The 15,974-nt window shown below is 38.4% G+C and overlaps 1 protein-coding gene across 9 annotated transcripts in view; it reads right to left on the minus strand.

The window, feature by feature from the left end:
* Nucleotides 1-15,974, minus strand: part of LOC131146338 (E3 ubiquitin protein ligase RIN2-like) — a 56,351-nt gene that overhangs the window by 24,165 nt on the left and 16,212 nt on the right. For all 9 annotated transcript variants that reach the window (XR_009134313.1, XR_009134312.1, XR_009134311.1 and 6 more), the window contains one exon: nucleotides 10,385-10,462. Coding sequence is in view for 5 of the 9 variants with exons in the window: in XM_058095894.1 (XP_057951877.1) it covers nucleotides 10,385-10,462 (78 nt within the window). In the remaining 4 variants the exon portion in view is untranslated. The remainder of the gene's footprint in view (nucleotides 1-10,384; nucleotides 10,463-15,974) is intronic.

The following is a 15,974-nucleotide window of genomic DNA, read 5'->3' on the forward strand; positions in this document are numbered from 1 at the left end:
GGAGGTAATATGGTCCAAAGTTACTCAAGCTCCAAGAAGTGGGTAAGTACAGAGAATATCAAGGAAAACAATAAAAGTTTTAAGCCCAAAGCTCCCTTCAAGACAAAGCCCATACCTAATCCCAAGCCCATCTCAATCTAGCAGCCAAAACCAACACAAGCCTTTCAAAACAATAAGACCCAAAATCCAGAATCATCATCTTCAACCTTGGGGAGTTTAGTGAAAAGGGGTGATGTTGTGGTTCTTGATTCGAGGCAATCTGAAGTTGATCACCAAAGCGCGTCGATGCTAGCCCAGTTGATGAAATCTTTCGATAACACCGGGACTGACAATATCGACACCAATAAGACCGATACTAACCTCTTAGGCTCCGACAAGACTGATATGGAGCATTTAGGTTATGATGCGGCCAATAAAGAGTGCCTCAACACCGGTGAGTCAGCAAACACATCCGATGGTGAGAAAAACTTGCAACGAGACATCCAATTGATTCTTCGAGAACATTCCGACAATATTTTCAAGAAGTAGGGAAATTCTGAGCAGTGGGTGCTTGAGCTGCGAGACGGAAGAAGAGTTGCGGTCCCAATTCAGATTTCTTTGCCACCTAGTGAAGTCACAGAGGGTTTAGAAGGGCAAAACCAATTGTCCTTAGTTCCGTTGAAGCCTGCAAATACTTTGGAGGTGTTAGTAGCTCAATTTGATGGGAATGATGTACTTGTGGAGGATTGGGCCTCGAACAACAATAAAGAGGTTGCTGAGCTACCTAACGAAAGGGATTTGTCACCTTTAGTAGTGGAACCACTAGCTTATTCTTTACCCTTGACTATGGAAGGACAGGTAGTTGTCTAGGTGGAGAGCCCAATAAGGAAGTACCTTATTCTGAGTGGTTCCAAAGAAGATTTAAAAGGTTTGAAAAATTTCTGGGCACGTCCTTACAAGGTTTGGAAAGTCAAGTAACCACTTTTTTGCTGGCTGTTGAGGCTAAATTACACCGTAGGGCTACTTTGGAAAAAAATGCACGTGACTTGAAGAGAACTAGTGCAAAAGGTTTAAGAGAACTGAAAGGTTTATTCAGTTCAGTTAATTATGGTTCTACTTCATCTAGACGTTGTGGTTTTAATAGGGAGCGGGCTCTCTGTTTCTAAATGAATCTGAAGATACTTTCATGGAATGTCAGAGGATTGAATGAGGTTGAGAAGAGGCTTCAGATTCGTAATTTGTTGCGTACATAGAAACCTGATATTGTATGTTTGCAAGAGACTAAACTTGAATGGATTACTAGAAGAATTGTCCGAAGTATATGGAGTTGTCCATATTAGACTAGTTATACTTGGGTTCAGAAGGTGCTTCTGGAGGTATTGTCCTGATATGGGATTGAAGGGTGGTGGAAAAGGTGGAGGAAGTAGTGGGGTATTTTTTTGTTTCATGCAAATTTAAAAATGTCGGTGATCAATTTGAGTGGGCTTTCACAGGTGTTTATGGGCCAAATTTGAACAAGAGGCATAGGAAAATGTGGGAGGAGCTGACAGGGCTGATTAGTTGGTGGGATTCGACTTGGTGCCTAGGAGGTGATTTTAATATAATCCACTTCCCATCAGAAAGACTAGGGGCTGTAAGTCATACTCGGGCTATGCATGAATTTTCGGAGTTTATCTCTTTTCATGGACTGATGGATATATCTATGGAAGGAGGCCTTTACACTTGGTCCAATTCTTCCTCCGCTTCTAGAATAGATCGGTTTCTTTTCTCTCCGTTCTTGGCGGATCACTTCACTCAATTTTCACAGAGAAGACTATTCAAAATACTTTCTTATCACTACCCAATTCTGTTGGAGTGGGGGAGTCAGCGGAGAGGTAGAACTCCTTTTCGCTGTGAAAATATGTGGTTGAGGGTGGAGAACTTTGCTGATAAAGTGAAGGAGTGGTGGACATCCTATTCTTTCCAAGGAAATCCTAGTTTCGTACTAGCTAAGAAATTGGCAGCTTTGAAGTTGGATTTAAAAAGGTGGAACGAGGCGGAATTTGGGAATGTCATTGTTAAGATACAGCAACTTTGGAACAAATTGAATGACTTGGATGTTAGAGAGGAAACTCATCTTTTAACAACTGAGGAAAAGTTAGAAAAGTTAAAAGCTCACTCTTTTAGAAGAGATTAGTTGGAGGCAAAAGTCTAGGGTGCTACATTTGAAGGAGGGAGATGCAAATACCAAATTTTTTCCATAGAATGGCTAATTCTAATAGAAGAAATAATGGTATTGAGAGCCTTGTGGTTGATGGTGCCTTGTCTTCCGATCAAGGTATGATTGCTGATTACATCACTTAATTTTTCATGAATTTATACTCTGAGCAACAAGTTAGTCGATCATTCCCAGAAGTCTTAGTATTTCAAAGAATATCTAGTGAAAATGCATATTGGCTAGATAGACCATTTGAGGAGGCGGAAACTTTTGATGTCATAAAAAATTTTAATGGTGATAAATCGCCTGGACCAGATGGATTTACAATGGCTTTCTTCCAAGCTTGTTGGGGGATTCTCAAACCTGATCTTATGGCTGTGTTCCATCATTTTTTTTATAAAGGTCAATTTGAGAAAAGCCTAAATGCTACTTTCATCACTCTCATCCCTAAAAAAAATGAAGCAATTGAAGTAAAGGATTTTCACCCTATTAGTCTTGTTGGGGGGGTTTATAAGATCATTGCTAAGGTCTTAGCCACCAGACTTCACACGGTTATGGAAGATATAATTTCAACTTCCCATAATGCTTTTGTGAGGAACGGGCAGATTCTTAACCATGTACTTATTGCTAATGAATGCCTTGATAGTAGATTGAAAAATGGGATGTCAGGGCTTCTTTGCAAATTAGATGTTGAGAAGGCTTTTGATCATGTAAATTGGGGTTTTCTTATGCAGTTACTGGAACGGGGTGGGTTCTCTGCAAAATGGAGGCAGTGGATTTCCTTTTGTATATCTACAGTTCATTTCTCCATTCTGATAAATGGCACTTCTTGTGGATTTTTTGAGAGCTCTGGGGGGTTGAGACAAGGTGACCCATTATCTCCTTTGTTATTTGTCTTGTTTATGGAAGCCCTGGGGAGAATGTTGGATAAAGCTGTCCATGATGGTCACATGTCAAGCTTTTGGTGTGGGACATATACAGGGAAGAGCTTTGGTGGTGTCTCATCTTCTCTTTGCGGATGACACTCTAATTTTATGTGATGCTGATCTGGATCAGATTTTGTTTCTCCATGTGATGCTTATGTGGTTTGAGGCGGTCTCTGGTTTAAAGACAAATTTGGGTAAGTCAGAGTTGTTTCCTATTGGTACGGTGTTTAATTTTGACTTATTCTTGCACGTCCTTGGCTGTAAACAAGGTAATCTTCCTACGAAATATTTGGGTCTTCCTTTGGGAGCCAAATTCAAGGATAAGACAATATGGAACCCAATTTTGGAGAAGACAGAACGAAGGTTAGTAGGGTGGAAACGTTTGTACTTATCTAAGGGAAGTAGAGTCACATTAATTAAAAGCACTCTATCTAATTTAGAAAGAGAAACTTTAAAGGAATTTTTTATGGGCTGGCATTGGTGATGAACCAAAATTCCATTTGGTTAAATGGGATACTGTTTGCTATCCCATTTCTTCAGGTGGTTTGGGGATAAGGAAGGTAAGACAGTTTAATGAAGCTTTGCTTGGGAAGTGGTTATGGAGATTTGGGATGGAGAAGGCTGCTCTTTTGAGGCAAGTGATATAGGTGAAATACGGCTGTGAATGGGGTGGTTGGTGTACTAGGCCTTTTAATGGTCCACGTGGTGTTGGCTTGTGGAAAAATATTAGTCGGGGATGGTCTTCTTTTTCTTGCCACGTTCTATATGATATTGGAAATGGGTCTAAGGTGAAATTTTGGCAAGACCATTGGTGTGGTGAGACGTCTCTTGCAGTCAGCTATCCTGATTTGTATAGATTTTGCCGAGATAAAGAAGCTAGCGTGGCTGAGCTTATGAAGTTTGATAATGGAGTCTTGTTTTGGGATGTAAGTTTCTTTAGGGGTATGCATCTTCAGGAATTAGAGGCCCTTTCCTTGGAAAAGTATTTGGAAGCAGAAAATTCCATCTAGAGTAGCTTTTTTCGTTTTGACTGCTGCTTTAAGGAAATGCTTAACGATTGACAATTTACAAAACAGAAAGGTTTGGATATTGGATTGGTGCTACATGTGCAAGTGTAATAATGGGACAGTTGATCATCTTTTTATTCATTGTCTGGTAGCAATGGACTTGTGGGTTATGGTATTTGGTTTGTTTGGAGTGAGCTGGGTTATGCCACAATCTGTAGTGGGACTTCTAGCATGTTGGCAAGGCAGCTTTGGTCGTTATCAAAATGAGTTTATTTGGTTGATGGTTCCTCATTGTTTATTGTGGTGTCTTTGGAGGGAGAGAAATAGTAGGTGTTTTGAAGATAAGGAAAGATCCATTTCGGACCTGAAGCTATTTTTCTTTACAACTTTGAATTGGTTGGTTGCTTTGTGAAACCAATCATTTGCTTCTGTTTTTGATTTACTAGCTTCTTGTAATTTCTGTTTTTGATTTGTTTACCCCATGTACACTCCTTGTGCAATTGGTGTTCATTTTTGTTATCAATAAACTTATTACTTATCAAAAAAAAAAAAAAATTAGCGTAAGTACTTATTTAAAAAGAATGTTATGTTTCTATGTCACACTTTTAAGTTACAAAATATAAAATAAATATTTAATTTGAAAATTAAGGTGGCACAAGAAACCCATGAATGGAATTGATACACAATTTCTACATGTAACATTTATGTCAATTTCAATACAGTCAATGCAAAGACATAAAATCCTAAAACAAAAAAAATAAAATAAAATAAAAATAAAAATTAAGATTGAAAATAAAAGACTAAAATTAACCAAGAAAACCCTTCTTTAAGCCCTTCCCATCATAATTCGCCTAACACTTCAAATTTGCAAATTATTTCTAACCCTCATTCACCATCAATTTACCGCTATCAAGCCAAACTTTGTTTCCTCCACAATCAGACAGTCGTAAACCCAGTTTATCGATCAAAATATGAGCTTGAAGATCCTTCCTAGAAGTATCTTCAACTAGAGTGGGCAAAATTCAATCATTACCCATTTGCATTTTAACCGTACCATCATTTTCAAAAATACTAATCCCCTCCTATCCTTCCACTGGAGGTGGCGATGCATACGATAAATCCCCAAGACAATCGGAAGAAAAGTCAGAAATATGCCTATGCTTATCCCAAATCTTAGTCCCATCACATTCACAAACAATAATGCCCTAAGTATCAGTCCAAAACATTCCCACACCCCCCCCCCCCCACTTCTTTTTTTCCTAGCAGATGCTAACACCCTTATGAACAATAAACTCTTCCACCATATCAAACTTCCTCCTGAATCTCTTTTAAGAACTTTCTTTGCTTTCTCACAAGAAGAATCTCCATTTTCTTCAATTTTTTTCCTGATATCAAAGCCCATCTGCGCTTCCTTTCTGTGAGCATAAACCTTTAGATATGTAAAATTAATAGATTTTGCTTCCTTACCAGTAGTGTTTCCCCCCAAACCAACTATTATCCTGAATTTCATCCTCACAGGGCTTTGATTTTTAGAGGAACCTTCCCTTCATCCCAAGCAGTTAGCCCACTGAATATCCTCTCCTCTACAGAAGAAAACCCTCTCTCTAAGGAAAAAAATCATCAGCCACACTTGAAGATTTTTTGAAGCTAACCTTTCTATAACCGCTTCTTTCCCTCTAGCATTTCCAAAGCTACTGCTTCTATCCTCTTGACCACCAAGAATCTGCATCAAAGACAAGCAATGCACCATAGGATTAGCTTCAAGATTTTAATCCAGAGGTTGATCATTTCCAGGCACCTCTTGGACTTCTAGAGAATGAATTTGAGTTTTGTTTGAAAGGGAAAACTGGGAGTGATGGCCCTCCTTTAACATAAAATGCTCTTAGGCTTTAAGATTAGGATTTTGGGCTTGCCCATTAAGGTACCCCAGCTGAGAAGTAACCATATCTTTCTCCTTATCATTAAACAAGCCAAATTGGTATCTCCAATATGATCGTGGCCCTGCTCAACAGACTGGTCCAACAGTGATTTAAAGAAGCCCTCATTCCTATCTAAAAATTCAGCCGAGGTCCAAAATAATCATCAGAGACCCAAACCCACACAACCCAGCCTTCAACACCCCATCTTCCACAAAAAGAAACCCTAGCCGCCTCTAAAACCTTTGACTCTCCATCCAAAACCCAAACCATCTTCGACTTCCACACTGCCTATGATGAAAGACCAAGGACTTCCCCTGCATCTTCCCCCACAAAACCTGCTTAAAATCCGCTGTCACGCCATCCTCCAACACTGTTTAGATAGAGATTTCCTTCTCCTGCAACTTCATTTCTCCCTGATACCACTTGAGTCCAAGAATGATCATAACCAATGTCAGTCGCTACCTTTACCATTAGCGCCAGGAAGAAAACATCCCACCATTGTGGTGAATTCTTCCCCAAATCAAAGCAAATCAGAACCTTTAGAACCTCCAGGAACAAAGACAGAAAACCTATTTCCTCTCCAACCATGCCCTAAAACTCCAAAAACTTCCCTACCCTAGTCGCACGAATCGCCATCCAATAAGTCACACTACCTGCCCAAGAACTATAGTAGTTAAAAGTACACCCTAGGCACAGTGAGGCGATTAAGCTAGCGCCTCATCCTTCTTCAGGCGAGGCGACCTTCAAGATGCTCAGGTAGGCACACTGAAGCAAACTGATTCTCCAGGCGCAGTGAGTCGCGCCTTGAAATTTTTGAAGCTGTTAAGAAATAAAATGTAGCCAGAACAAGCCCCAGCCCACTTCCAGAAATCCAGCCATCGACAGTTCGACTTGCACCAGTCCTAGCCCTTTGTCTTTGACCCTTCAAAGCAGCACAAAACCAGCAAGAGAAGTTTATCTTCGACCAATCGATCCTTCTAAGCAGTACGAAACCAGCAGGAGCTCTTCATCTTCGACCCTTCAAAGTTTGAACCAGCACGAGGCTTTCGTCTTCAACCCTTCGAACCAGCAGGAGCTCTTCGTCTTCGAGCTTTCAAACCAGCAGGAGCCCTTCTTCATCAAGGTTTGAGCCTTTGAGTTATCAGGCTGCTTCGATTTCAAAATAGTAAGTCACTGCCGTCATCTTCTTCTTCTTCTTCTTCAGTTCTTCTGCTTCTTCTTCTTCCTCAGTTCTTGTTCTGCTTCTGCTTCTTTTTCAGTTCTTCCTCTTCTTCAGTTCTTTTTCTTTTTCAGCTCTTCTTCTGCTTCTTCTTCTTTTTCAGTTTTTCTTCAATTCTGCTGCCTCCTGCCGGCTGTTTCTTATAACATTAACTTGCATTAAGCCTCTAAGTTAATATTATATAATGTGTAATTAATTATATAGTTTAATGCAAGTTTATACTTTGTTATTAATATATAACATTTTTTTACTGAATTTTGCTTCTTTTTTGTAATTTGTTTGGAAATGCAGTCTACAAACTATACATTTTTTTCTGAAATATATTAATATATAACATTTTTTACTGAATTTAGCTGCTGTTTTATTGTACTCTTTTTTATATATATATTGAAGATGCTTTTGGGCCTTGAGCCTGGCAATTTTGTTTCATTTCTAATTTGAAGCTTGAAATCTTGCATGCATAATTACTTATGTTGAACTATGTTTGTTTCACTTGGAACTTGGTACTTGGTTGTCATAATTACTATTAAATATTTTGGCATTTTAAATTCTAATATAACTATTGATATGTTTTTATATCAATTACCCACCAAATAGGCATTGTACACAATTTTAGTAATTGTGCACCTCACCCTCGTGAGGCGCACGCCTTCGCCTCGCACCTTGGCTCCAAGTACCCTCTGCACCTCGGTGCGCCTTGCACCTTTGACTGCAATGCCAAGAACTACAAAACCCCTATGGAAACTACCAAGAAGCAACAAGAAACCATTAAATAACCAGTTTCCACAACTGATGATAGCCTCACCCACCTATTGTGCACCTGAAGAACTAGCAAAGTGAGAACCTCCCCAACCTCATCCAATCTCAAGTCAATGGTTTTCCCTTCAATCTGGATTAAATGAACCCCTGAAATCATGATCTAACACAAACATAATGAATAGCGATAGGAAATGTAAAATAAGTGTAGGCCTCACGAGAGAAGGAAAGAGAGTTTATTGTGAAAGACCTGAAATAAGTTGCAATGCTTTTCTGTTGAGTCCCTACTTGTTCAGTTCTAAGGTTATGCCAAAGAAATTGGAGGTGATTTTAGGTATGGTAGAATTATCCAAAGGATTCAAAGCAATGCAAATAGACAACAGATTCTGGCCAAACCCTTCCAAAATTGGAGCCTCATTTGTACCCTTATTGCTTTCTGCAGAAACACCCGTCAAATAACGGAGCCTCTAAGTTCAGTCCTCCTTCATTCTTGCCAGTCCCCATCGTTGCCTTCCAATTGTCAATACTTCCATTATCCAACTCTATCCCATCTCGGTTACATTCTATTTCTTCTCTCTACTGAAGCTGCTCAAGCAACAAGTATCTTCCTCAAAAGTCATTAGAGGATAGAGATTCATCCTCGCCTTCCTAAGTCATAGCTGGTAGATATATCCTCATACATATTTAACAATCATCTATTCTCTTTCTGAGTCACCACCCCCCCCCCCCCCAAAGGAGGGCAGCAGCCATCTTCAATTCCACCTTGTCCCGTACCTCTGATAACCATTGCAGAGCCTGCTGGACTGCTGCGGGTCCATCTTCTCTGTTCTCCCACCTTGTTGATGCAGTAACACACTGAAGTTTTAGCGTCTTGCCACTGGAAGCTCTCTTAGCTCCTTCAGATCCTTCAAATACCACTCAACTGACAATTCACTGGAAACACAGCAGATTCCGTGCAGTTGAGAGCTGCCATTTGCATGCTAAGAGCTCCCCTGCTCTAGTAACCCCAAGTAAATCAACCCTGTGAAGATGTCAGGTCTTTCACTAGTGTTTTGGTGGAGAAATCCTCAAGCCCATTCATCAGATTAAGATGAAAGGACCTCCAAAGGAAAATTATGAGCCTCAGCACATTTGCCCTTACTAGGCTTAAGACTCTTAGAAATAGTGTTTTTCCAAAGAAAAGGAAAATGATTATTGCTTTGGCCGTCATTCATTGCAGCATGCTTCTTAAATTGGACATGAAATTTAAATTAAATACCTTTGAACATATGGGTCCCACACTGTCATTTTCCTAATTTATTGCCTAGATCAAAGTTACTGTACAAGAACCATTTCCTTCCTTGTCTCAGGAATTCTACCACAGCCATCGAAATGGGGCCAGTAATCTCAAGAATACTGACTGCCGGAGGCCTGTACTTGGTAGGGGGACTTTAACCCTTGGAACACATTCATTGAACAACAATCTAGGCATCATGGCATCACTTCATTTGTGCTCTTAGAGTCCTTGGTCTAGACTGCCACAGAACAGCTAACCTATGACAACACTATCCTTCATCATTCCAAGAAATTTCTTCCAAACCCTTTGCTTCCTTGCCATCTGGGATCCATATCATTCGAATTGCTCCCAAGTGTCGAAACTTTTCCAAAGAGAGGAAATGACCATAGCCATTTACCCTCGTCCCTCAGGCAAAACATAACTATATGGTTGGGTCCATTGAACATTTTCACTCAAGGATTTGTCAATTTTATAACTAGAAATAAACTCAATTCCATCACTTCCCATCTTCTTGCTTCTCAATAAAGTAACAAGAAAAAGACTCTGGTTGTTTATCTCTGGGATGTTGAAATCCCTACCCATGTTCGCAAATTTTAAAACAGAAAAAATTTATTATTAATAGAAATTCTAGTCTCCCCAGTGAACCCATGAGATAACATCAAATGAAACCCTCAACAGGGTAGAAATGGGCGACGAAATTAAAAGCCATGTAGTATTGTGCATAGACACCAGCACTAATTTGGTCAATAAAAATATTCACCAACAGTCTAGCATAATTGCCCAATACAAAAAGAAAAAAAGAAAGCACCATATCTTTGAACAAAAAAAGGCCATAACTGATATAAGCAAATATTAATCTCTTCAGTTACCCCTAACCATCTTTTACTTCCAACATTCTCCTATATGAACTCATCTGATAAAGGCATCCACAGCAAACTTTCATAGGTTGTGCCATTGTGGAAACTTAATATATTGAATTTTTAAAACAAAAGCAAACATAAAGAGCAGATTAAAAATTACACGTCATTTGCAATAGAGTTGAAGGATACACCACTCACATAATGCCATTCACTACAGTTCTCCATCATTTACTGAAAATAATTACCTTGGAAATAACATAATTGAGAAGAAGTTCCACTGCTTTTCGAGTTTCAGAAGCATACAACTCTCCAAAGAACATGGTCTGCATGCACAACATAAAACATTCAGCAAAAAATAAATAAATATATTCAGCAATATAATTTTAGGTTCACTAAAATAAATCTAGAAGTCCAAAAAAATGACAGTCCATGTTTCATATGTGAAAATGGTGGGGCATAAAAGCAAAATTCACTTAAAAATTAATATTTACAGTCTCCCTTGTTGGTTGGCTCAGGTCCTAGATCACAGAATTTCTGATTCAAAATATTTTCAATTATATGCATGAAACCTTTGTCTAAAATATGGTACGATAAAAAATCATTTGCATTTCAAAATTTTTTGATCCTTCAAAAAGTTTCTGCAAAACTATTATTGTTTAACCATACAGAACTACAGATTAATTTAGAACTACAGATTTAGGTATAATAAGCCCAACTAAGTGTGCAATTTCAAATCCTTTACCCATTATAAAATTTTAAAAAAAAATAAATATAAAATAAAAACATCATAGCTTTTATTTAACAAAACATCCACAGCAGTCATTTAAAAATTGACAGGAGCATAATGTAGAAGAAGACCAGAAAACACACTCCTTTCAGTTCTCGGACATTAAATTTTTTTTTTCTAAAATTAAATTTTCTTAATTGCATAAAACAACTTCAGCAGTTATTAGCAGTTTACTAATAACAATAAAAGCCATATGTTAAGGAGATTAATGGAAAAGCTTAGGGAAAAGATGAGGTTTCAGACATGGTTTTATTCACAGAGAAAGCATGTCACAGGGCACTGAGGGAAGTCGAATGATGGGTTCTAGAAAATAAGGGAGTAGGTAGTATATATACATAAGTTTTGAAGAATATGTATGATGGGCTAATGACTAGTGTCACGGTTGTAAGGGGAGAAACTATGGAATTCCCAATACAATAGGTGTATTTCAAGGGTACCTTTTGAGCCCTTACCTTTTTGCCAGTTGTGGATGAAGTTATTAGACATATCCAACTAAGGTTCCTTCTTGTATATTATTTTGGATGGCATTGCCTAGATAGATGAAAATGCTAATGGAATAGAATCATAACTAGAAAGTATTGACAAACGCTCTAGCTAAGGGTTTCAAGATAAATTGAAGAAAAAATATTTGAAATGTAATTTTTGTAATTCTTGTCAAAAAATACAACAACAACAAAACCAAGCTTTAGTCCCACTAGGTGGGGTCAGCTATATGAATCTTTTTCCGCCAATTTATGCGATCATGGACCATTTCTTTTGATAGATTCAAGGATATTAAATCCTTACTCACTATCTCCTCCCAATTTATTTTAGGTCTACCCCTATCCCTTCTACTGCCCCCCACAGTAACTAAGTCACTCTTCCTCACAGGTGCACTACGTGACCTACGTTGTGAGTGTCCATACCTTCTAAGTCGTCCCTCCCTTATCTTATCTTCTATTAGAGCTACACTTAACTTACCACGAATATATTCATTCCTTAATTTATCTTTCAATGTTATACCACTCATCCATCTAAGCATTCTCATCTCGGCAACTTTTACTTTTTGGATATTATGTTTCTTCGTCGCCCAACAACTTGATACATAAAATTAAAGCAAATTGGGTAAAGCAGAGAAGAACATTTGGTGTTTGCGCAATCATAAAATAATACCACTAATACTTAAAGAAATTTTTTTTTTGGATGACTATAAGACCATCTATGTCATAGGTGCAGAATGTTGGGCAACTGAGAAACAAGAAGATCCAAAAAAGTATTATCCCTAAATTCTACTCCAATGATCCTAACACGAGTCATCACACCATTGTACTATTGTATTTATCCTTACTGCATCTACATAACTACTACTTAATCCCTTCTTTTTTTTAGAACCCACCATGGAACTTCTTTATGTACCATATCACATTCTTTCTCTAGGTAAATAAGAACCTCGTGCAAATCCCTCTCTTTTCCTTCAACTTTTCCACTATCCTCCTCATAAATATATAAACCCCATTGTTGATCTCCCAAGCATAAAATAAAACTAATTTTCTAAAATCCTTGTTTCAAACCTTAGTTTTGTTCAATAACCTTTCCACAGTTTCATTGTGTAACTCATAAATTTGAATTCTCCTCTATTTTATATGTGGCAAACAAAGTATTTTCCCTCCATTCATCTTGTATTTCATTGATCCTTATAATTTTGCTAAATATACTGGCGAACCACATCAACCCATTATCTCCTAAGCATGTCCAAACTTCAACAAGGATAGTGGCCAACCACATCTAGTCCTATAACTCTTTTATTTTTCCTTTTTTTTAACGCATACTTAACTCCACATACTTTTTTTGCAAAAGGAAAAAATATATTTGCTGCGATTTTGATTAAAATGAATGACCTAACTTGAAGACAGGTCTCTCCCTCATAATACAAATTAAATGCATTCTAATGACAATAATACCCTTACTAACGTTACTAATTAACATAGTAACACACTTAATAATAATAATACTAAAAGACATAAATAATCTCTAACACTCCCCCTCAAGCTGAAGCATAAATGTCATATGCTCCTAGCTTGTTACAAATAAATTTAACACGAGTACCCTACGATGCTTTGATAAACAAATCAGCAAGCCGCATATCAGACTTTGCATAAGTGGTAGTTATAAGCTTCTGCACAATTTTCTAGCAAACAAAGTGGTAATCAATTTCAATGTGCTTTGCCCACTCATGAAAGACCAGGTTGGAGGCAATATGAAGAGAAACTTGATTGTCACACATCAACTTCATATGCTGAGAATGTGAAAACCCCAATTCATCCAACATGCTCTTCAACCAGACAAGTTCACAAGTAGTGTGAGCCATAGCTCTATATTTTGATTCAACACTTGACCTGGCCACCACAATTTGTTTCTCACTCTTCCAAGAAACCAAATTACCACCAACCAAGATAGAATACCCGGTTGCGGATCTCCAGTTGGAAGGTGACCCAGCCCAATATGCATATGTATATCCATGAATATAAGTGTGACCCTGATCACAATATAAAAGACCTCTCCACAATGCACCTTTGAGATATCTCCAGATGCGAATTACTACATCCCAATGAATTTTCCTCAGAGAATCTAGAAATTGACTCATAACACTTGTTGCAAAAGATATATCATGCCGGTGACTATGAGATAATTCAACTTTCCAACAAGTCAAATTTGTTTCCTACATTGTTGCCACAAATAACAACTCAAAAGTTGGATTGAGAGAACTATGTTCAACAGACTAAAGCTATTCGGGTTTATTTAGCAAACTAGGAAAATCTAACCACTTGCTCCAATCAGATCCTTCTAATGAGAAGAGAAAATAAGTGTGGGTTCAAGAAGATGCCTTGATTGTTTCCCTTTTGTGGAATTCGATGGAGCCACAAATTGCATGGATGTGTATGCATCTAGATACGTGGGAGGAGATTTGGGATTATGCCAAGCTTCTATACTCTAGTAACATTACACGTATGTATGATTTATCCTAAGAGTACTTTCAGTTACAACAAGGAGATAAGAATATTGCAAATTATTTTGGAAAGATGAACTGTATTCATGAGGAGCTTAACGTCGTGCAGCCCATAACTATTGACGTTCATAAGATGAAGAAGCAGAGGGAGCATATGACAATACTTTGGGTTCTAGCGAGCTTGAGACCCAAGTTTGAGCAGTCTGATCCCAAATACTTAGTAGTGCCAAGATACCATTATTTTCCGATGTTTATTCTCATGTCCTCCGTGTTTCCTTTAGCACGCATTCTCCTACTCTTGCATCTGGCACTGAGAGGACAGCCTTTGCTACACAAGATGATTCTATTTTTCTATCAAACAACAGCAAAAGTTATCAAGGTGGTTCAAATGGTCGTGGTGGTAAAGACGGACGAGGTATAGGTACTCCTCGCAAGTGCACTCACTGTGGACGGAGTAATCACACTATTGAGCAATGTTAGGATCTTCACGACAAACCTTCAAGTGTTTCCAATGCAGCCATCACCGACTTCACACCTTTGGGGGCAGCCAATGCAGCCACCACTGACTCCTCACCTTTGGGGCCAAGTGGGGGGCAACGTATTGTATCCATGTCAGCGGAAGAGTATTCCAACTCCTAGCAATATCAAGCATCACAACAAGCTTCTCTTCCCATTGCATCTCTTGCCCAAACAGTTAATCCCAAAATATGTCTGTCATCCAGTATTTCTCATCCTAGTCCTTGGGTCATAGAGCCATAGACTCCGTTGCCACTGATCACATCACAAGTATCTTGCAAATTTACCTTGTGTTACTCTTGCTGATGGATCCACCACTATAGTCTAAGGGAATTGGGATTCTAAATCCCACTTCTTCTATTTCTCTTCCTTCGGTTTTGTATATTCTCAAATTTCCTTTCAAGCTTATGTCATGTCTGTTAGCAAGATTACTAAATCCATGAATTGTTTAGTGGCATTCTTCCCTGATTCTGTGGTTGTTCAATATTTGAAGACGAGGAAGACGATTGGCGAAAGGCGTGAAGAAGGTGGACTCTATCACTTTGAGTCGCTATCTCCTTCTATCGCCTACATTGCTGCTGCCACATCTTTCCAAATTCATTGTCGTCTTGGCCATCCTTCACTGGATAAGTTAAAATGTATTTTTCCTATTTTGAGTTCTATGTCTAGTCTTGAATGTGAGTTTTGTCAGTTGGGAAAGCATCATTGTGTCCCTTTCACTTCCCGAGTCAATAAGCAGGATGCAAGCCCTTTTATGTTAGTTCATTCTGATGTTAGGGCCCTAGTAGAGTTGTGTCCAAGTAGGGTTGCCGGTACTTTGTAACCTTTGTGCATGATATTCAAGAATAACTTGGTTATATTTAATAAAAGATCGTTTCGAGTTATTTCATGTATTTTGTGCCTTTTGTCCTGAAATAAATACTTTAAATTGATAATGCTAAAGAGTATTTCAATGCACAATTCACTACTTATATGACAAAGTTTGGTATGTCCATAAATCATCTTGTACCCACACTCCTCAACAAAATGGGGTTGCAAAGAGAAAAAATAGACATATGCTTGAAATCACTCGCACCTTACTTTGTCAAGTGCATGTACCTAAAGTGTTTTGGAGTGATGTTGTACTTACTGCTTACTATCTGATCAACAGGATGCCATCCTCTGTTCTTAGTGATAAAATTCCCTACTTCATTCTCTTCCTTAATCACCTTTATTCTCTCTCCCTCCTTGTATATTTGGGGGTGTGTCCTGTGTTCATCAACTAACTCCTGTGGTGGATAAGTTGGATCCTGGTGCTATAAAATGTGTCTTCCTACACTAATAATATACTCAAAAGGGATATCCTTGTTGTAGGCCTATGTTGTGTCGCTTCTTTGTTTCTGCTGATGTTTCCTCCTTTGAGACTACACCTTACTACACTCAGTCCCTGAGTGCTTCTGAGTTCAATGAGTCTCTTCCTTTGCCTAATCTTCTAGATTCTACTTTGTTGTCCTTGCCCAACCAACCATCCGAGTCTCCATGTAGTTTGAGTCCTCCTCATCGACTT

The sequence above is a fragment of the Malania oleifera genome, chromosome 13 (genome assembly GCF_029873635.1).
Source record: "Malania oleifera isolate guangnan ecotype guangnan chromosome 13, ASM2987363v1, whole genome shotgun sequence".
In the NCBI taxonomy this organism is placed as follows: Eukaryota; Viridiplantae; Streptophyta; class Magnoliopsida; order Santalales; family Ximeniaceae; genus Malania; species Malania oleifera.